Source organism: Anarhichas minor, unplaced genomic scaffold, assembly GCF_050575085.1.
Source record: "Anarhichas minor isolate MPS153535 unplaced genomic scaffold, ASM5057508v1 ptg000001l, whole genome shotgun sequence".
Lineage (NCBI taxonomy): Eukaryota > Metazoa > Chordata > Actinopteri > Perciformes > Anarhichadidae > Anarhichas > Anarhichas minor.
Window position 1 is genome coordinate 2520913 of NW_027466447.1, and position 23231 is coordinate 2544143.

The window sequence follows — 23231 nt, forward strand, 5'->3', positions numbered from 1 at the left end:
CAATGAGTAAAGCATATCTTCCTTGTTTGTGGAGGAGTTAGCAGTAGAGCTTTCTGTTGAGCGGGGTTTGTAAAATGAACAGTGCTGACTGCAGGTTCCCATTTCCTATTTTGGTACTTGACTATTTATGAACTCCTACGGAGATATGTGCAATCAAAATTGAATTTGTGCAACCTCGGTGAGATTTCACCTGGCATTAGAAATTCCAAGGGAGGTTTGCTTATTAAAGGTAGATGCTGGGAAATATTTCTGCAAACTTTAGGATTTCTTTAATGAATACTGCCAAGAGGAGCATTTTTCTCTGGGAGTTGCCACACTTGTTGGTCTCTAGACATGAGAGTCCAACGTGTACCAGGTGGCATCAGCTATGAAGCAGTAACCATTACTTAGTACAAATGAGCCTGTACGTGCAAGATCAGACTTGTCATTGTTCATCTGGTGAAGTTATATGTGCGCATGTTTGATACACACCAACTTTGTAGCTTGTACGGGCAGTTCACCCACACACATGCTTTGGAAAATGAGAGCCCTCTCTAGTTGTTTACAACCGCGTTCCATTAAGGATAGCCTGCTGGTTTTCATTCAGGACAGTATCTATAAACACCAAGGTTGTTTAGATCCAAAGCGCTCCACCCAGGAACTCGGTTTCAATACTCAACCTTTTTTCTTCATTCTCACCCGTGGCTTCCTGTTCAGCTATTCAGTATCATCCCCGCTTCCACACACTTTTGACAAATTTGACTTTACTGCCGGTGTCTGACAACAATAACGATGCACAGCGATTCAAGCCCCAACGATGTCTCAAAAGCTCTTCACGAGAAGCAGGGAAAAATATCTCTCTCTTTCTCCTGTACGCGCCTCTCCCCGTCTCCCCGTCTCCCGCCTCCTCCTTTGCTTCTCCTCTCTGAAAGTTGATTTCATCTGACGTGACGGAGTCGTGGAAGCCATGGGCGGAGGTGTTACAAATGCTCCTGTCGCCGCGCGAAACATGGCAGGAAGCAAAGGCCTCGACAGCTCTCGGATGCAACTTGGGAAATCGGCAACGCTGCGCTGCCTCGCTGCCGCCGCCTGTTTGACTTCAGCCTTTATCTCTCATTTCAACTACACTGGCAAACTGTTCTGTGCCCGCCCTGTTCAGCTGGCCTAGTTTGGGTACCGGGGAGGGAGAGCCCGCTGGCGTGGAAGTGGTGGCAAGGAAAAAAGGAGAGGCGAGCGCTGGCTGCCGGAGGGAAAATATTCCTGGTTCAAATGATGCATAAACAAAGTAAGCACAGTTCAGTATTTGGTTAAACAGGCCTTTTGGAGTAAAACACTAAAACACCATCTGCAAACAAGACACATCGTCAGAGCGGGAAGCAAATAACAGCAGCTTCATGTGACACAGCAGCCAGGATCCACAATGTCAATACCACTCAAACTGGCGTTTAATTTCAACGTAAATAAGGAATCACTGAAGCGGCGGCGAAAAAAAAAAATAAAGTTAGCCTAATGCATATCAGTGCCGAGTATCAAACTTCAATCTTTCCCCTGACTCGACAGTACCGGCAGAAATGAGGGCTGGCTGTAATTCAGCCTTCCTTATAGATCTCATCTCTGTGGCACTATCAGTCCACTGCTTGGATTTGTAAAATACATGTGTGTGTGTGTGTGTGTGTGTGTGTGTGTGTGTGTGGGTGTGGGTGTGTGTGTGTGTGTGCGTGTGTGTATGCAGATCACTTGTAATTAAAATTTTGGTACGGACAATGTTTTAGCTTCAGGTTGATGCACAAACAAACAAAGAAAGATGATCTTGGATCCGGACAGTTGTGTCCACGTACTAGTCACATCACAGACGTCGTGATGTGGTTGATGAATATATGTTGATCAGAGTGATCACAGTGTATAACAGCAACTCTACAGTTTGTCGTCTGGCAGTGTACCAGACTGCTGTCTGCTGTTCGAGAACGCACCCAAACCAGTCTGTCTTGAGGGCTTCAGTAGACATAATTGGGAGACACGGAATATTATAGTAGTATTACAGTATGGTATACTACCTTCATGACCCAACATCAACTCATGCTCTTGTGACTGAATGGGAACTATAAGAAAGCCCAGACACTGACTTCTTTGGTATGTCACCATAGCATTTTTTTGTTTTTTGTGTGTGTGCATCAACAATTATTTCTCAGGTTCCCAGTTATTAAGACCAGATAATGTGTATTATTGAATCATTCTTGTCTTTTAAAAATAGCTAAATGGATATTCATTGACAATTCCCTAAAAATGTTGGGTTGTAATATTACTCCACTAATCCACAAAACAAAGACTGAGCACAATAGGCTACGTGCAGAGACACACAGTGAAAGCAATCTCGTTTCACTGACTCTACACTGTGGAGCTGCAGGCGGACACACACACACACACACACACACACACACTGAGGCTTAAACCCCTTGGAGAGAGTCTGTTGGCAGTAAGACAGAGAAGCCTTGCCAAACCTCCTCCCAGTTTTAACTTCTTAATGGGGATATGACAGCCAATCTACCTGAATTAATAAACCTCTTAAATATCAATAATCCCCTGAAAACAAGCCGTGGTGCTGTGAGGAAGTTTAACATAATTGGAAACTGTAAGTGTCAATTTAACTCGCAGTCAGGCAGTTCCACTGGCACTACTGTAAGTGGCAGAGTTCACTTCTAGTAGCACTGTCAATGTTAACGTCGTCTTCAAATACACTGACCATACATCTGGTGAAAGTCCGACCAACTGTTTTTAATGTGTAGTTGTGTTAATGTACTGGCGAAATGGTCACACAATCCAAGCTTTCCAAGCTGGCTACACGGCATTCCATTTATCGAATATTTTCTCTTACAATTAAACCAATAAGGCAGAGTAAACAAACTTTGCAAGCCAAACAACGGGCGAGCTGAGATTTGCACTCTTCAGTCTCAGGCCAGAGGGCATTTGGTAAGCTCCCATTGTGGAGCTTCTTCTGAAGCTTGTCTTGAACAGAGGAGGAGAATCTTAGAGGTGGAAGTGTGTTGTGTATTGACCTTGGGCCTGGGCTCGGCAGAAGAACTTGAACGGCTTCAAACGCAGCTAAGCACTTTCATGTGGGGGGAAATAAAGGCTGCCGTGTATAGGTGGTGTATCGTCCATCTTCCATTTAGTGTGAAGGCCTTGAAGTCCATGGTAAACAGCTATGTTATGCACTTGGCATGTGACACATGTACACAAACACAAAATGTCACGGTCGTATCAAGGAGACAGAGATGGGCGCGGACACATCAAACGGTATCTTGTCACAAATTACGAATACTTGCTCTCTGTCCGTGGTGGGCTGGAGTCTGAGCCGAAGGAGTTCCGGGTGAACCGGCATGATGATGTAAGCCGTTTATTGTGAAAGGTAAGAACAGAGGGAGTGGATCTTATATGCGCTGCTTTTAGCGAGGTTGAAAGGAGTGATAAAGTTGGCTGTCTTGGTTCGAACTAGAGAGCCTCCGTGTTGTTTAACACTATACTGTATGTTTGTCAATCACAACGTGATTGGTTGAAGCCTTTATTCTTGGTGCGAAAGCTCAGACAAACCTTGTTCACGCCAAAAACCACAGTTCAACAAAAATATATTGAAGTGCAAATAATTTGCACGAAAAATTTACCCCCCAGGCCTGAAATATGTAAGGTTCATAATGAAGGCAAATTTACAAACATACAATATGGAATTGGAATGTCTTTCAAATTACGGGAGGTAATTAGTGCATTCTTCAACACATTTCTTTCAATCGGCCTCGCAGGGCTGAAACGGGTCGAAGAGACGACCTGATTGGATTCCGAAGGCTTAGTTCTCCAGCGAGAGGTGGTGAGTTATTCAGCTAGGTAACTAAAGGTTGCGTGTTTGTGCTGTGGAGGAATTCAGATGTGGAGGAAAAAAGAGACAAGATAAAAGGTGGGAAAGAGCAAGGGTAGAGGGAGAGGTGAGCTCGATGCTGAGTATACTGCTACGGTTATTTAGAAACAAATGTGTGAGTCTGGATGTACAAGTGGGGTCGAAGCACGGCTACCATCCTAAATTTCTGCTGAAAGAGAAGCTAACCTCCTTGTCTAAGGCCTGTATTTGGATAAAACTGTATACAGTTTAATAGCTTAATAACCGAGAAATCCCGGTGTGTTTACCTCGACCTAAATCTCCACACGGCAGGATGTCTCAACCAGAAGAGGAAGGGTGTGATCAGGCTGGATCTCAATAATTCAGGGCGGTCCACTCCTCACCTCAGCCTGCGTCACTCCCTAGAGCTCAGCCTCGACTCGTGTACCGCACCACCACCAGGACAGGGTGACGTAGCGTGCACCCAGTTAGCCTTCACACCGTGCACATGAACAAGTCACGGCTGCTGTTACAACTTTACAACTCAAATACTGTAGATGTGGTGGGGGGGGGGGGGGGTAATCGAAGAGGTGAGTGATTACGGGCTGGCACGCCTCAGCCCTCCAGCTCTGTCAGTCGATTAAATATTAGTGTAAAGTGTGTTGCTTTCAGAACATTAGCTGATTACTCCGCAGGCTCCACTTACGCGGTGTTTTATGGCCGACAGTAAGCCTAAATCATTGCCATAATGCTGGTGTAATTCAACCTAATGATTGTTATGTAATTGTACATGCAGCCGAGGTGTTATACTTCCCTGTGAGTATGTTGATGCTGAACAGATGCTGTTATGACAACTCAACTTGGTTCCAAATACTTGTACGTTTGTTTGTTTTTTTGGATGATTGCGAATGCAAAACTGCACCTGTCTTACTGGCCTAAATCAAGGTAAGGCTTCTAATTAGACATCGTAAAATTCAACATTTTTGCCCAAATTTATTTCTGCCGTCAATTCAGATACGATCCAGAAAGTCACTGGGTTGTGTTTCAGGATGACATTGAAAGCTTTGTAGCTTCTCTAATGAAATGGATCAAATTCAGGTATAGCAGCAGGCTGTTTGTACCGTGTACAACTAAAGCACACCAGACAGATCCAAACTGAAACACTGAGAACGTCAATAATTGCGGCAGCAAACTGCAGAAAATGTAAAATCAAACCACACGTCAATTTTTAGCAACAAGAACAAAACTCGCTCTTTGCCTGGTTGCATTCCCTGAGGGTGTATTTTTCATTTTCCAGAAAAGGAAAAACAAAGACCATTGTGAGAATATCCACTTGTTAATTTGAAAAGCAAACTAAACAAGGAACACGGCCGACTTGAAGACAGCTGTCAGTGTGACAAGAGCTATTATCAGGTGGGATTTAAATTGTTATGCTGGAGGCAGCCAGGCGGTGTCCAGAAGGGATTTGAAAAGACAAGGTTTGGGAAGGAGGGGGGGGGGGGGGTGTTTAGTGTCTGTCACTCAAACATACATTTTATTTCTACCAGGCCTTTATGTAAAAGTTTCTCTGCTGAATATTCATAAAGTAGAACTTAACGACTCAGAAAAACAGGAGCTACGCCACAAGCAATTATATAACAAAGGTAAACAGGTGTACAGTACAGGGCAAGTTCAAAGTTTCACAGCTACCGTATTTGCTTCTGGGCGGGTAGAGGGGAACAACCGGGCCCATGAGTAAATGCTTTAAGCTTAACACATTGAAGTGCAATGGTAGCATGGATTTCATGAAGGACTTTTTAGAACGACATTCACGTTATTCTTCTCAACAGAAAGTTACAGTACGACAGGATCGGATGCCTAAAATATCCATCCTGAAAAAAAAAAAAACACAACAGAATACTTCTGAAATCCCTTGTTGTAAATTGTGAAGAGGAAGTAATGAATTTGAAATGTTAAAGACTTAAGTAAGCTTTTTAACCAGGACCAGCGAGGGAGCTAAAGCAATGTGATAACGAGCTCGGCTAATGAACCAAAGTGCGAGAAGCCCATTTGTTTGTGGTCTCACAATGTGCTTCTTCCACCACAGATACTGACACACAGAGGTCAGACCGTTGGAGTAGCCAATTAGTCATCTCACCCTTGATATGCACGTTACCAAGACAATACAGGTACAGCAGCTATGGACCAAACCAGATATTTATATCAAATTTAACTGTGTTGAAAGCTGTAATGTTCAGGACAATATGAACTGTAAATAAAAAAATTAACCGACCAGCAAAGTTGACAGCACCTTTATTCGGTGAGTAGCGTCTGCAGGTACTTCTTCATTTTTTTGTATTATTTTTTTTTTTTAACTAGCTGAATGGGGAGCCAGTGGAGGTTTAGAAGGGCAGGGGTGACACGATCTCTGGAGTGGATGAGCAGACGGGCAGCTGAATCTAAGAAGGCTAAGAAGGAGAGGGAAGACTTCTTATCAAATGAAAGAAGGCTATATGAATTTAATGTGGTTGACGCGATGTTCGAAGGAAAAGGGTGTTGAGGCTAAAAGAGTTGGCGGAACCGGAGTGGACGAGGCCATGTGGTGTTGAGAGCATCTCTGTATTACTGCATGTATTCTTTAGGGCGTGTACTGCGAGGCCATTTGTCTTCAGAGAGCTGCTCTAGTTGGCGTTTGTGCGATTTCATCAGATAGATTTAAGGGGCGAACCAAGGAGCCGTGTGGCTGAAAGAGACAAATGTGGTTTTGAGAGGGGCAAGCTGATTGAGGCAGGAGGACAGGGTTTCATTGTAGAGGGTGAGGGCGGATCGTCTTTCAGTGAGGCGAGCCGACCGGGATGAGGGACAGACGGACATGATATCATGGAGTGTCACGGTTGCGCGTACGTTTGGGATCTGGGACGGGGATGTCCACGTGTTTGATCATGGCTAGGTGGTCCGACATGGTGAGCTCAGAGCCAGAGAGGTAAGGTATTCCTTACAAATTCCTCCAGAGCACAAACACACAACCTTTAGTTACCGAGCCACACGCACACTGGCGTGACACTGTGGGGTCACTGACCCCTTTGTCTATCAATATAAGACGTTGAATTACCACTAAGAGATTGAATTGCCTCAGTTCTGTACACGGGAAACAAGCTAAAAAGGCAGCCGAACAAGGGTAAGCGCTGGCGAGGCAAAAGGCTGTGAGCACCATCAACCATATGCCAGCATCCGCCTACACTTCCCAGCAGGCTCTGCCCTCTTGTTGCAGACCTGTTTGCTGACTGCTGCCAATATTCACTGGCAGGAACCTTCTGCAAGACGTGCATCCAGTGAGCACCACAGTCTAACACCTTTACTCCAGGAGCAAGTCGGCCTTTATTTTAATGTGCACCGATCCTCAATAACACAGCGGATTAAACGGCATCTCTCACATGTCATAGCACGTTGCGGTGCTATGACAATATAGTGCTGAAGATTAGAGCGCTTACATAATCGAAACAATTAGACCAGCCGATTACATGCTCATATTCCTAATCACCATGTGAAACTATCCTCAATGAGCGTTTCGGTTTCCAACCCTTGCAGGATTTAGCTTCTTTTTTTTATTCCCTCTCATGTGCGTCGCCATTGATAATCTATTTCAAATAGGTTCTCACATTGAGCACGTACAGCATATAAAGTCAATATGGCGCTCGGCAAGACTCGTCACTTTAGAAATAGAGCAGCCCTACAACTTCCAACAAAGACGATTCAGAGGTGAAATCCAGTAGGCTGGCGCAGCAAGCGGCTTACCCTGTGTTCTTATCTCTTGGCAGAGCAAAGCCGAGTCGCTCGGTGCCACATGGCACCCGGATACGCAGCGAGACACAGTCACACAGTCACACACACTCACACCAACACACATATAGACACACGTTGGCTCCTGTGATCTGTTCCCCAAAAGCACTTCCGTAGGTTCAAAAGAGTCAGTAGCAATGATTCAGGGGCTGGAGCCAGGTTCTGCTCTGTTATAGCAGGGTAAAAGAAGGGAATGTGGTGGTTTTCTCTTGGTTTTGCTGATCTAAATCTGGCTGTGCTTCCTCTTTGTAAACTCATAGACGGGGTGGGAGGGTTGCTTTAAACTTTTAACTAATTACCTGTTCAAAAAAATTTAAATCAGTAACCTAATCCAAATATCCCAATATGAACGTAATGCAATCTGATTTCTCTCTGTTGCTTTTGGATTACCTCAATACCAAAAATGAAAATAAAGACCAGACAAAATCTGAAAGCAGAAATGGGGAACAACATCACAGTTCACTGCAAGTGTTACAGAAGCAGCAGTACCCATCTACAGTCAATTAAATTAATAACCTACATGCAGAATGTAATTTCTTACATTTTTGTCCTTTTTTAGCTTCACTTGAGGTTTTTAATGTCTGTCGTCATATTTTATGATGTCATCACTCTAAAAAGATGGGAAAAATAGGATTTTTATGTTATTGTGCTTATAAAATGTAATTTATGGTGCTGTTGGATTGCTGCTAGACCGCCCCGTTAATACAGCTGCATGCCTCCCTCTGTGTTTTTTGACTGCAGTGGAAATGTTTTTGAAAGGCTAAAAGCCACAGTGGTAGGTAGAAGAACTGGTTAAAATGGGCAACTTTCAAACCCTGCATGAGTACCAAATATCTAGTAAAATGGGAAAAAATGGATGAAAACCTCCAACAGTAACACCCGTTTCACCCTCTATAGTGGCCATCAGTCAGACAGGCAGCAGGGAGAGGTAGTGGCAGGGCTGAATGGGTTCCAACCTCAATTGCACACCAGAGGGAATATTTAAAGTAGGAGGGGGGAGTACATTAGTGGAGCCAATTAGGATTATTAGCAGGACGTGTTTTATTCAGCTGGGACTAAAGCAAATTGCGTAAAATGAGTGCAGAATTACTGACAGCCGAAGTGCACTTGCCCTTTTTTTAAAGCCAGTATGTATTGTGAGAAGCAGTGTTGCTATACATGCCTGACCTCAGAGGGACACCAGTGATGTCATACGTGATTCAAAGTACATTAGCAGCACAAACAGGAAATACAATAATCGTACACGATTAACACAGCTTAGGTCTATAATCACAGATCCTTTCACAGCACACATTTTTGGCTTGTTAAAGCACAGGTGGAAGTAAGGTTATTAACAATGGCTCCATTCCATTAAGTGTTCCAGTATGCCTTGTCAGTCCAGGAGCTTTTACAATACCAGAGCCTTGGAACTGGCTCACCTAAATGTGTGGCAGCCAGCATCAGTGGTATGAATTGGTATGCAGCCTTTAGCTGAGAGAAAAACGTAGTTTTTTCTACGGCCTGGCGTGCGCTCCTCTCTTGCGCCCCTGTGCCGTGTTTTAGTAAAAATATTCTCACCTTTTCGGCACTAGGTGCGGAGTCGCACCGCTCGTCAGTGTCACACTTGACCGAGGCAGCCATTCAAGTCTAGCAAGAGGCGGGCTTTACTACTTTACCGCTCACTTCCTGTTTTGATGCCTTAGATGTGATAGGAACGGACAGAAGAAAGGTTGACATTAACGTTTTTTAATTACTATTAAGTGTATCATTTTTCATCCGCATCCAACAGCAGAGCAACAGAAAGAGCTCAATGTCCCCATTGAATCCATTTCCCCCCGTTATTTACATTTGATCGCCTGGTTGCGCACGCACCCTGTTTTCTGAAGCGGCCGCACCTGTTGCGACGTGTGATCGGTGTGATCGGCCCCCTAAAGTGGCATGAAATGATGATGGAGATAAACTCAGACACGTCACCACACACAGCATAAAGTTAGTGTTCGCATACAGTCACTATCAGAGTGCAAAGCAAAAATGGAAAAGCTCTGATAGGTGAGATATGAGCACATCACTTTCTAAAAAAGGGCACATCAAAGATGAATCTATCAAGTTATCATATAAAACCAGGTATTCATATCACCACAACTGATGTGTCATTGTCTGCTTCTCAGTGTTGCTCTACGTTCTCTAAAGCAGAAAGGGTGATGGCAAGGAAGCAAGCCAGCTAATAATACGTGTAGAAGAAAGCCCCTTGATGAGATCCGAGGGAATTCAGGCGAGGAGGGGGGAGGGGGGGTAGCAGACTCCTATCAAACGCCAACTCTCCCTGCCACAGTGTCTGCAGCTTGGCTGTATCTCCCTCGTGTTTACGGCGGGGGGAATAGTCTGAAGCGGCGCTGAACGCCGTTGAAAGAGAGCCTTCAACGTGACAACATTGTGTCGTCCCGGAGTAACAGCTAATGCCTGGCACCTCTAACTAAATCATTTCATTTAGAGCCTCTGATGTGCAGACAGAGGGGATGTAGAAATGCATTTCCATGCCAAGCCTCTCAATCGCTCACCGTCCCCGCGAACATAATGAACAGATTACCGTTCGCGTGATACTCCTCTGACAAGTGCCTGGCACCTTGTGGGGGATGTTTTCACTGCACCTCCTCTCATTCCAGGCGGAGGAAGAAAAAAAAAAGGAATGACCGAAACTACTTGCTAATTAGGAGAGTAATGGACTGAGGCAGACGGTATTGCCTGAGTGGATGGCTTGGGGAGATGGAGAGAGGTTGAAATGCCAAGTGTCTATATCCCGGCACCCTTAGGCCAAAGTCCTGCAGACACTGCAAGTCTACACCCAATTTACCAATTGCTCCTTCTGTCCTGACTGGGGTTAATAAAATGCTAACAATCTCAATATCCATGACGGCCCTTTGCTAACTACTTCCCCTCTAGTTAAATTCTCCTCTCCTTTTCTCTCCCACAGAAAGAGACTGTAACTCCTGCCTTGGCTTAATCAGGAGGAACGCTTATTAAGGAGAAGCTCTCGGGTACTTCCTAAATTGGGGAGAGGACAGTCTCGCCAGTGCGATAACCGCAGATTTATGTCAGACTGAGGTGTAAATAGCTGCACTCCCTCTTCCCCTCCTTTAATTAAGCAAGCACATTTTCTAGGCCTTCGTCTTGTGCGCTGACCGGTCTGCTTCCCTCTGCTGAGCAGACGTTAGCTTACAAAAAGCAACTCAGCCATGTGCAGGACAGTGCACAGAGGAGCTAAAAATAGTGTTCAGATGGCTTAAAATCTCAGCGATTGTCCTTAACATTCTGTTTATCCCTGTATGGGTTTGATGGGAGAGTTTTCAAGCAGATATGTCACTTTATTTTACACGTTTTGTTGTCTGCTGTCTTTTTGAGCCAGTAATCCAGCCAGTTTGCGTCTATCAATGAGTAGTCATTCGCAGTGATACATGGTGGCGGATGTCAAATTACTTCTCAGCGTCAGATCAAGCTGAGCGCACAGGCAGAATGGAAATGTTCTACGAGAGTGTAATATCACTTTAAAAGACTGCTGAATCTGTACTTTGAAGACAATTCCATCTGTGGCCTCTCATCTCCCCGAGTTCTATTTTTGAAGCTCCAGATAAGAAAAAAAAGGTGCACGTCCCAACAAACTTTACACTTTCTCTTTGCTGCGGCTCTGCTCGTGTCTGTCAGGGAGAGAAAAAATACCTGAGACGAGCAGCGGGAAAATGCTCTTGTGCCGTTCACGAGGGGGTACTCAGCGTTCAGATTCAGCGTTCAATTTCCATCACTGATAGCGTTGCTATTGATTCAGAGTTTGCCCTGTGCTTGGTGCGCGGCAGACACAACAGATCCCTGGGTTTGGGAGCTGTCAGTCAAGGTAATCCAGGAGTCTTCTTCAGAGCCTGTCAGGGTGAAGAGCACCGCCTCACATTTCTCTCAAACGCGGAGGACGACAGAATCGGCCTAAAAGCTGTCTGAGAGGAGAGGAACGCTCCTCAAGAGACCAAAAAGGCAAGAAAAACATTACACTTCCGTGAAAGGGGCTTCCACTTTATTCCCATTTACTTATTTAAATCGGCACACATAATGCTTTGGGCCAACAACAACAACAAATGTAGTGCTTAGCATCAGGTCATTCCCCATTTTGAATTTAGTCCATCCTTTGATGTTTCCTCGGCAGGTTTTCTCTTCCTCCGCACACGGTTTTGACATGAAGACATGAAGCAGTAGTTCTCTGAGGCTATACATCCACACTGCTACGTTTCTGTTTTAAAACCCAGATCTTTTGCTGGCATTCCGCCTCGTGTCCACACTTCTGCTGTGTTTTAGAACGGATGAATGGTTATGAATGGTCATGAATGGTCATGTCAAATGCGTTTTCAGGCGTGGAGATTATTTCTTAAACGGCGCTAAAACGCTCACCCTTTTTGGTTTCAGAATGCTGTATTAAAACTAAAACGTTGCAGTGCGGATGTAGCCTTAGCTGCAGAATCAACACCACCTTTTATAAAGAACAGTGAGGGTGCAAATGTTTCCCTTCCTTCTGACACAGACTTGATTGCCAAAAACGTCTGACAAAAAGCTGTAACTGTTCACATCCAAGGATGACATGGATGCATCATACAAAACCGATCCCACGGCATGCGGCCTATATGTTGCTCACCGGAAACAACTATCATGACACTTGTATAACGGCAGCGTTGCAGACTGGCTGAACCCAAAGGTTTCAAGAAAGCAAACACAGATTCAGGCAGAATTTGAAAGCCTGTGTAGTTATTCAGAAAAGTCCTTTTGCTCTTTTCCACATGCATATACAGTAGGTTATATCCTAAAATAGATGTGAACAGTCATCTAAAACAGTAAGGTGTGAGCTGCAGTTCAGAATTCATGAAAGCCCGTAGTGTGGCTGTAGATACAGACGCAAATAGAAACAGGCAGAGGCACACACACACACACACGCATGCCGCATAAACACCAGTCACTGTAAAAAAAATAAAAATAAAAAGAGGTTTTATTGTGCTGATAAAGGACAGGAGGCCCTGCTGCCTTGAAATGCTGAGTAGTGGAGGGAGAGCATCTGCCACCACCCACCATGGATTAAAATGAGAGATGGGATCACTGGGATTGCTCCATTCACAACACTCCCACTTATCTGCTGCAATTAACATTAAAAGCCCCCCAACACAAATAAATGAAAACATGAGTGCCTCTAAATATGAATGCTGCCGTATGTCATGCTTTTGGGCTCTGTAAGCTTGTCTGTATTTGGCCTGTGTGTGTGTGTGTGTGTGTGCCATTTGTTACCCGGGTATTGTGAAAACCAGTGTTCTAGGCAAGTGAGCTCTGAGGGGAAATCCACCCCAGAGGTTCAGAGAGCAATTAAAAGTCAACGGATCTCTCCAGCAGCCAAGCTGCCGGTTTCTCCACCTATTCTCACAGCCTCGTGCACAGGAGGCGGAAGGAGTACAGGGGGACGACGGAGGGGGTTCCACACCATAATTTTCCATGAGTGATGAGCTGTGAAATGCAACAAAAGCCTCCCCATTACCGCGAGAGGGATTTGAAGCCCAGAGAGCAATTGAAGAGAAGAGGGGTAAAACGCCTTTATCAAATAAAATACATGAGAGAGAGAAAGAAGAATTCAGACTGTGAAGGCCCATATCCCCGGTTCATATTATGCACGGGTCTTCAAATCCCAGTGAGCGCACTGAGCATTTAACAATCAGACAATGTGATATTTCTGGGTGACTTGCAGTCAATAGGGAGGGCCTTTAACATATTCAGAGGCTGAATCTGAGCTATGGGAGATCATTCCTCCCTTGACTTATATTCAATACTAATTTTCTGGGAATTCATCATGTCAGTATCTGGAAACCAAAGCTGAAGGAAAGTGAGATATAATGTTTTCGTTTCCCAAAATGAAACGGTAGCCTTTTCTCCTATTGACGTCATTCTCATACGCGTGAGAGAATATTTTCTTCAAGTCCCACTTTCACCATCTAACATATACAAAAGAATCGGGGGTTAAAAAACACTGAGATTTTCCATTCTTCAGCATCTCCAAGTTTTCCTCTCCAAACTTTATGGCAAACGAGGAAATGTTTTGCTCCAAACTTTGACAAGAAAAAAAAGAAAGAGTCAACAGAAAAGCCTGTGGGAAGCTGGAGTCAAGGAGGGCCCCCCGTTATCTTGTTATGGCAGCGTAAACGGTGAGGCAACACTGAGCGCCTTGATGCAGCCCAGATAGACAAGTCACACGCTCACTCACACAACATCACAGCGACACCTGATGTTGTCTGCATTCCAACTTTTCTTTTGCAAACTTTCCTCCGTGGAAGTCAACATTTCCTCCTGTTTGCACTTTTTAAACAACACTCGCTCATTTCCATTCCTGCTTAAACCATAATATGTCACACAACAGTGACGTGGTGGTCGTGTTAAACATGACAATGCTGCTGTTAATGACGATGATGAGGACAATAACGGCATAGAATATAAACATCACCCTCTTAGTTACCGTAAACCATTGAAGAAGTAGATACAAACAAAACCCCCCTTGACTGCATTCGACATCTAAAACTAGTGTTCTCACTCGGGTCTTACTCAGACTGGACCGTGCAAGGCTGGGCCGCAACATGCCCATAACAGGAAGTGCGGCTTTTTCTGCCCACACCTGTTTGTTAATGGACTTCTCTTGATTTGGCTTGGCCTGGCTGACAAGCCTGTGTTAGAGCCTGAAGACGTGGAAGAACGAGCGACGGTTGGAGGAATAAATAAATGAATGATAAAAATTCAGACGGTGCCCGGCAAAGTGTATGGCACAGGACGGGTCGGAGAGACTGTGATGAGTTCCTCCCGTGACCGCGGTGTGTGTAACCCTCACATCGGGCAGAGAGACGCAGCCTGACAGTTCTGTGCCGAGTTCTCACTGTACTGGTAGTGTTTCAGCTGAATGTATCAAGCTACAGAATGAAAGCTTGTTTATGGTTGCAGATTCAAGAAAGACGAATGCTAATTAATCAATGCTCGTCGCACTAATTATTGTGAGCAGCGTGAGCGTTCCAGATGGTTTCCTAATAATATTTTTGTTTAGCGTCCTGTAGTTATTTGTTTGACAGCTAGCTATATTTGCTGTTTAAGCCGGACTAACTACTACAGGTTACAACATATCATGTTTTAATATAGATTGTTTTTCAAAGATTTCAGTCGCTAATGTTTATTCAGGTATGGTCTAACAATTACGCACGAGTGCAGTGCATTTTTGGGTTAGTTTGGGAGCCTCTGTAGCACGATATACATTTTTAATGGTGGTTGCATCAACGGTAATGTGACCGCAGCTTTACTCTTGTTGGAATACTACAGAGTATTTTATGGCTGCTCGGTGCTCTACCCATTAAGGAGAGTGTTATCCGTCAAGTACAATAATGAAATACGACGTAGTGTGCGCTACCTCGACTTCAAATTTAAATTGTTTGTTGAGGGTTGATTTGCGTAATTAAATCACATAAATGGAGGCAGAATTCCCTTGAGCACAGATTAGGATCTGTGAACAATTCAGTTGAGTCTCGAAACGCTGCCTGTTGGTGAGTTATGCAGAAATAATAACTCCAGCCTTGCTTTGCACTCCAGATAGCCATCTCCAATCCAACAAGAACAATGACTTGTGCTGCAAGATGGAGTGAATTACACACATCTCACCGTTTAGCTTGTTTTGGTTCATATCTTGTGCCTCTGTCACAAGTTTCAGTAAACCTTTGATTTGGTTTGCTCTGGTGAAGATGAAAGAAGACACATACAATGCATCAAGCTGACTTAATGCTCTGATGTTAAACAGCTCTATTGAATGAGTAATTCACTTTGTCAATGCTGGTTACTTGCTGCTACATGCTGTGTGCTTCTTTTCACGGAAACATGGCTAACTGACAACATCCCCGACTCCGCTGTGCAACTGGAGCAGCTAACATGCTACCGAGCAGACAGAGCCCTGGTTACAGGAGGAAAGACTCGCGGCGGCGGGGTATGTGCTTACATCCGTGATGCATGGTGTCGGGACGCTGTTGTGGTATGTAAACACTGCTCACCACTGGCGGAGTTTATGATCATAAGGTGCCGTCCTTTCTATCTGCCGAGGGAATTTACAGCGATTCTGCTAGTCGTTGTTTACATCCCTCCCACCCCCAACAACAGTGACAGAAGTGCGGCCCTTTGTGAACTGTATCAGGCCATCAGTGAACAACAGACAGCTCACCCAGACGGCTTCACCATACTCGCTGGAGATTTCAACCATGCTAACCTTAAGACTGTCCTTCCCAAACTACATCAGCATGTTGATTTCCCAACAAGAGGGGAAAACATTTTGGATCTGGTCTACACTACTCACAAAGGAGCATACAAGGCCTCACCCCTACCCCACATAGGACTCTCTGACCACATCACCGTCCTGCTAATGCCAGCATACAGACCAAGATTGAAAGTCTCTAGACCGGTTCTGAAGCAGGTACGGGTGTGGCCAGATGGGGCCTCCTCCGCTCTCCAAGACTGCTTTGACACAACAGACTGGGGAATGTTTAAGCAGGCAGCCACATACAACAATCACACAGACATTGAGGAGTACACAGACACTGTTACTTCTTACATTAGTAAGTGCATTGATGATGTGACTCATATAAAAACCATCATCACTCGGGCTAACCAGAAGCCATGGCTGACAGGGGAAGTGCTGCTGAGGGCCAGAAACAACGCCTTCAGAGCCGGGGATGGAACTGGCCTGAGAAGAGCGAGAGCCGACCTGTCCCACGGCATCAGGAAAGCAAAACAGGATTACACGAATAAGATAACCAGTCACTTTAAAGACAGCAGAGATACACGGAGCCTGTGGCAGGGCATTCAGACCCTTACGGACTACAAACCTGTGCCACAGACCTGCGACAGCAACATCTCTCTGCTAAACAACCTCAACAGCTTCTTTGCACGGTTTGAAACGCAAAACAGCACACGTCCACACAAGACTCCGCCCCCTCCCCACGATCAGGCTCTGTGCCTGTCTGCTGCCAGCGTGAAGAGGACACTCTCCACTATCAACACCCGCAAGGCAACAGGTCCAGACAACATCCCTGGTCGTGTGTTGAAGGACTGCGCAGAGGAGCTTAAGGATGTCTTCACGGATGTCTTTAATACTTCTCTGAGACAAGCTGTTGTTCCATCATGCTTCAAGGCCACCATCATCATACCTGTGCCAAAGAAATCCACTCCGTCCTGCTTTAATGACTACCGTCCGGTGGCACTGACCCCCATAATCATGAAGTGCTTTGAACGGCTAGTCATGTCACATATCAAATCCATTCTTCCCCCCACCCTGGACCCTTTCCAGTTTGCATACCGTGCCAAACGGTCCACGGAGGATGCAATCTGCTCTGCTCTCCACCCAGCCCTCACCCATCTGGACACAAAAGACTCATATGTGAGAATGCTGTTCATAGACTTTAGTTCAGCATTCAACACCATAATCCCACAAAAACTCATCTTCAAACTTGACCAGCTGGGGCTCAACACCTCGCTGTGTAACTGGCTGCTGGACTTCCTCAGTGAGAGGCCACAAGCAGTACGTGTCGGCAACAACACCTCGAGCAGCATCACACTGAGCACAGGGGCCCCTCAAGGCTGTGTGCTCAGTCCACTGCTCTTCACCTTGCTGACACACGACTGCACCACAACCTACAGCACCAATCACATGGTCAAGTTTGCAGATGACACAACTCTGGTAGGTCTCATCACCAACGATGATGAGACCCACTATAGGAAGGAGGTCAGCCTTCTGACCACGTGGTGCAGAGACAACAACCTCCTTCTGAATAACAGCAAGACCAAGGAGATTATTGTTGACTTCCGGAGAGGCCACACTCAACACCCACCACTGACCATCAATGGTGCTGATATAGAGAGAGTGAGCAGCACCAAATTCCTGGGGGTGGACATCAGTGAGGACCTCTCGTGGACAGCCAACACAACATCACTGGCAAAGAAAGCTCAGAGGCGCCTCTACTTTCTCCGCAAACTGAAGAAGGCAGGAACACCACCACCCATCATGTGCACCTTTTACCGAGGCACCATTGAGAGCATCCTGACAAACTGTATCACTGTGTGGGGTGGAAGCTGCACTGACTACAACAGGAAAGCCCTGCAGCGCATAGCGAACACAGCTGGAAGGATCATTGGTGCCTCACTCCCCTCACTCCCCTCCCTGCAGGACATATACGATACTCGCCTCACCCACAAAGTGACCATGGTTATGCGCGACTCCAGCCACCCCTCTCTTCAGCCTCCTGCCCTCTGGGAGAAGATACCGGAGCCTCCGTGCTCGCACCACCAGACTCTCAAACAGCTTCGTCTACCAGGCTGTTAGGAAGCTGAACTCTCTCAACTCTCTCCCTCCTCTCTTTTAAGACTCCCCATGTCCAACTGCTGCTAAATCCCCATGTCCAACTGCTGCTAAATACAGATTGATAGGTTTTTTTTCTCTTATTATATATATATATTGCCTAAATGTTTTTTTAATCTATTGCACTGTATTCACTTTATATGTTTATATGTTGGACTAGAGAGAAACGTCTTTTCAACTCCCCTGTATGTCCAGTACATTGTGGAATTGACAATAAAGCAAACTTTGAACTTTGAACTTTGCTACATTTGTGGCTCTGACCTTCATTAATGTCGATCAGAAGGTTTGAAAAGCCACCTTTGTGCAGTTTCGCCTTCTCAACAGCCAAACAGGTTTATGAGACCGGATGTCACAGACAACACTGTAGCCCTGTGAAAAAGCCACCGTCTCTTCCCTCTCATGCTCTCCTTTCTCTAATAACCTTTGAACCGACTGTTACAATATGGAATGAAGCATATTGCTGACGACAGCGCACTCGTTTCTCAGCGCAGAGTGTGGTGTTACAAAGGGGCGGGGCTGTTTGCCTGAAACCTCTGATCAGGATCAGCTTCGGAAAAGGTCAGATTTGTTTATCGCAATGTAAAATTATCGGGAGCCCACAGAACCCTCGCTCGCATTTATTGACCAAACACGTAGAAAAGCCCCTTGAATTGTGCTCGGATGGATTCTCGGAAATGATGCTGGTCATGGAGACAGCAACATATTGAACCTGTTGTGGCTCTTAATTGCCATCAGGAGTGTTGCTTGTCTACTCAGTGAACGTGCGACACATATTTTACCTTTGTGAGCAACAATCTTTTACTCCCTTTTATTCTATTACTCTTTACCGTCAGTTAAATGCAACACTCCGTAGAAATGTTTCTTCAACATCTACTGACTATTGCAAGGCTTTTTGTTTTCTCTGCACATTTGTTCTGCCTCTTTCCTGGTCAACAATTACGGAGGCTGGTTGGCAATTGGAAATGAAAGTTTTGACAGCCAAATTCATGAGGTTCATCTCAGTTCCAAAGCATGGAGAACCATTAGCATTCACAGCAGGAGGTCTTGTGAGTACTATATAAATATAAATAGGTCTATATAGTAAAATTGTATTCATAATAATAAATATAAAGAACGTATCGTACTATAGTTTTAATGTGGGCATATTTTATGCAGAGCCTTGACATCAAACATCATCATACAAAGACAGTATTTGTGAGCTACCTTCTCTTATCTTTAATGACCTTTCATCAGGGCTACAAAAGAAAGCCACACGCTGCACCACCTTTTTAATAATCTCCTTCCTTTCCTAATTTAGATTTGATTGGTTATGAAATGCGCCGGCCTGCCGGGACTCAGGTTTCAGCATTCATCAGCGTTTCCTGGTTGTAAATTGATGGCACAAATAGAGACATACAGTACTCCCATGCATGCATAAGGACATCGACACGGGCACGGTTAGTATGAATTATAGAGCTGCACCTAGAAAGGTTCTTCTTTTATGTTTAATGCCATACGCATCAAAAAAAGAACCAACACATGCAAGGTTATGCTGCTTGATAAATTGTGTGTTGGAGTGTTGGAATAACTGAGTGGATGTTAGTTCAGTTTTTAAAAAATGAAACACTGATAACTCCCATGAGAGTCCTTCTATATGGTACAGGAGCTTGAAATGAGGAAAGCTCCGCTAGTTCTCTACCTGTGCTAGCCAGCACTGACTTGTCTAAATGTAACACAAGTACTTGCATTTACTACTTTGTCACTTTTTAAGTATGGAGGTTTTGCGAATATGCAATAATCAGAGTTGTCAATTAGTCTTTTTCGACAAGTTGCTTAACGAGAGTCAGCTTCTTCTGCAACTGTACATATTTTTTTGTATGAAGTCAAAGCTTTTTTTCCCCCCCCCTAAATCCGCCACAAAGTCAATCATCGACTGGTGGAGGCTCTGCGACCTGTCCAGGCTTTTAAAGGCCAGCCTGAGTCAAACTGGAGGGGACAATGAAATCTCATATGATGGCAGATTTGTGTGCCAGAGTTCAGTGAATGCCAGCTTATTGCTATCGAAAAGGTCACCGAGCTAGAAGCAGAATAAAAAGCCTTCACTGGGGAGAGTGGTGTGTGTGTGTGTGTGTGTGTGTGTTTGGGGGATGAAGGCTGCCACCTGAGGTAACCATGCTCATATAAGCACCACACCCTCCAGCTGCATCTCTCTCTGTCTCACTCTCTCTCTCCTTTCGTCAGGCTTTGGTGTCTGTTACCATCAGCTCTCCAGGAAGCCGTCGCAGGCCTTTAAAGTATACCCGCCTCTGCGAGCGCGGAATCAATTACCAGAGAGATGAAATTCTCCGATAACGCGGCCTAATGATAATTGCGCCGAATCTGCAATGATCTGACTTACGATACAAACCACTATTGGCACTGCAGCAGCGCATTGGCAGCCAGAGTAGCTGGAATATCAATGATAATTGTTCTGATGTTGATTTGGAGCCACGTTACTGCCTGAGGTAAACAGAAACCGATTGCAGAGAATTGGGCTCTATGGCAAGCAGCAGGGGTCATATTTCCCTCATGTTTGTGTGATTACAGTACAGCGGAGAGAGGAAATGGTTATGTGGGAGCAAAACCACGCCTGTTTAATTGAAGCACTCGTATCACATTGACTGCCGGAGACACGAGGGCGACAGCGCGGCGCAATCTCCCACTAATTCAATAAGCGCTCATCAGACTGTTAAAAGGCTGGCAATAATACAGTAATGATGAACTCAAATAGCACGGCTCCATCGAAGCGTCAGATACGGATGGTCCGCTGCTCATACAGCATTCATCCACAGCAAATACCAGACACGCCTCAGGTTCAAATGAGGATCAATAGGAGGTCACAGAGCCACCCGGAGGGAGAACTGAGGGTGACCCCGTTTTGACGATATGGCTCCCCCCCCCTCATCCCACCCAACCTCCTTTGCCTTCGACCAACCTTGTCCGATCATGGGAGTCAGCGTTTTTTCAAAAGTGCCTGAGAGATGTCGGGCTGAATAATGTGTCCTATGAATAAAACACATTAGCTACAAAACACGCTGAATTATTCACATTTCAGAGGCTCCATGCTGCCCCACGCAGGAGATATTAGGACTTCAGTCACCGTATGCTTTGCACACAGTCCTCTGGGTCTCTGTCTCCCCCATGTTCGCTCCGTGTCGCTCTCTCTCTCTTGATCATTCTCTCGCTGTGTTTGTCATCTGTATTTTGTTAATCCCTGTCTAGCTCCTCTGTGCCTCCTCTCAGCTGACTTTCTGCTGATGGAGACCGTCTATTTATACTACTTTTTCCTGGAACATCTCCCTATTTATCTAAAGGGCTCTTGAAGCTGTTGAGGAGCGCATTTGTTCTGAGAGAATCTTTGATGACTTGGTAACACGCGCCGGCCCACAATGGATTCATCATTTAGCGTTAATCTGAGGCGACCAGCTGTGAGTTTCAAAGTGAAAAGCACCCGGAATAAGAAGGAGGGCGGTTTGCTAATTAGATACTTGACCTAATATGCATCTTTTTGCTCATTTTATTTTCAGCTCCGCCAGGAATTTGTGATTTCCATGATTGCGATGTAATTTGCGGAATCAACAGCGCCACATGAACTTCAAAGGGTAAAGCAATGAGCCGATCACTGCTTTTTATAGTGCTGTTTGCATATGAAATCCCTCTCGTCCCACAGAATATCACTTCTGAGTAATCCCGATTAACCTAGTGTGCACAATGTGGAACCCTTCATCAACAAGTCGATCACAGCAGATTTGTTCAGCGCCACAACGACCCCTTTGGGAACAGGACTACGGGTCTACGGCCGTGGTAACGTCTCTGTGAGGCTGAAAGCACAGCGGTGCTTTGAGCTAAATGCTAATGTCAGCATGCAAACACGCAGGCATAACATTTGCCACGTTCACCATCTTCCCCGAGAGGCACAAGAGTCGCTCCTGCTACTTTATCTTGAACTTGATCGCAAGGAAATCAGACGCAGTCATTTCGTGGCACTGGATTCCTGAAATAATCATTTAAATTGTGAAAAATGACAATATTAGTGAATGCTGGGCCGCTGTGTTTGAGTTGAGCAATGAACACTTACAGCCCTGCGCGTGCAAAAATGTTGCTAATGTGAGAAAAACAAAAGCCTGAAGTACTGGAACTTAAAATACTCATACTGTACACGCTGCTGTATTTTTAGTCCACCTGTGCACTGTTTCACCCAGAGATAGTTTGAATTTTTAGGCCACCCACTCATCCAACTCTGCTAAAAGACTGTTGCAACAGAGAAGCCGAAATCAAAACGAACGAGGGAACCGTATTTTTTCATGTGACTCTGATGTGTGTGTGGAGCGAGATGTGTGTGTTGTTCGTCGGTTTGAGTCACAGAGTTTTCTGCAAGTGAACGGCACACGAGACAGTGTTTGCGGCGCACTCTCAGAAGCAGCTTTCTAAACAGCAGAACGTGACGTCAATGGGCACGAGCCTCTATTTCTTGGCGGCCGGCGATGTATCTGAGTCACACAGGCTTTGAGAGTGTCTGTCACGGCTGTGGGGTCCGAACAAGCCGAGAAGATGCACGATACGCAGGCACAGATAAGAAAGCTGCCTCTGTGTTATGTCTGCGTGTGTGTAGAATTTTTAAACGAAAGATTGTGTTTCTTCACTTTCTGCATGTACTCACCAGGGCACAGTAAGTCTCCGGAGGGTCTCCACAGGTGATGTTGGGGGGATCCAGAGTAACCTTCAGGTACTGGGTCATGTCGGCCGCCTCTGGCTGACACGCCATGTAGTCCCAGGTTAAGCCTTCGTCTGAGTAAATCTGGGACTTGCACACATCGTAGTGGCCCCACGCTGCCGGGTAGTGCTGCATGGCCGCCTGGCAGACGCCGGTCCACAGCGCCTGCAGCGTCAACGCAAAATGGAAACGCATGGCTGGTCCTCTCTCTCTGTCTCTCTCTCTCTCGATCTCTCGAGGGCCTGTGTCTCCTTCTGAGGGGGGTTACTAACGAGGGATCCCTCTACTACTTCCACTTATTCCAACTCACTCAACTGGAGTGAGGAGGCATGCCAAACTCCCCTCAGGTGGAGTGAGAGTCGGTACAGAAGTGTCTTGTTGTTATTTGGTGCTATTTCTGGCCCTTTTAG

At 45.4% G+C, this 23231-nt stretch overlaps 1 protein-coding gene across 1 annotated transcript in view; it reads right to left on the minus strand.

Annotated features, from left to right (window-relative positions):
* ntng1a (netrin g1a) overlaps nucleotides 1–23016 on the minus strand; it is an 85741-nt gene extending 62725 nt beyond the window's left edge. The window contains exon 1 of the mRNA XM_076095189.1: nucleotides 22768–23016. Within this exon, the coding sequence (XP_075951304.1) occupies nucleotides 22768–23016 (249 nt within the window). The remainder of the gene's footprint in view (nucleotides 1–22767) is intronic.
* Between the last annotated feature and the right edge of the window lie 215 nt (nucleotides 23017–23231).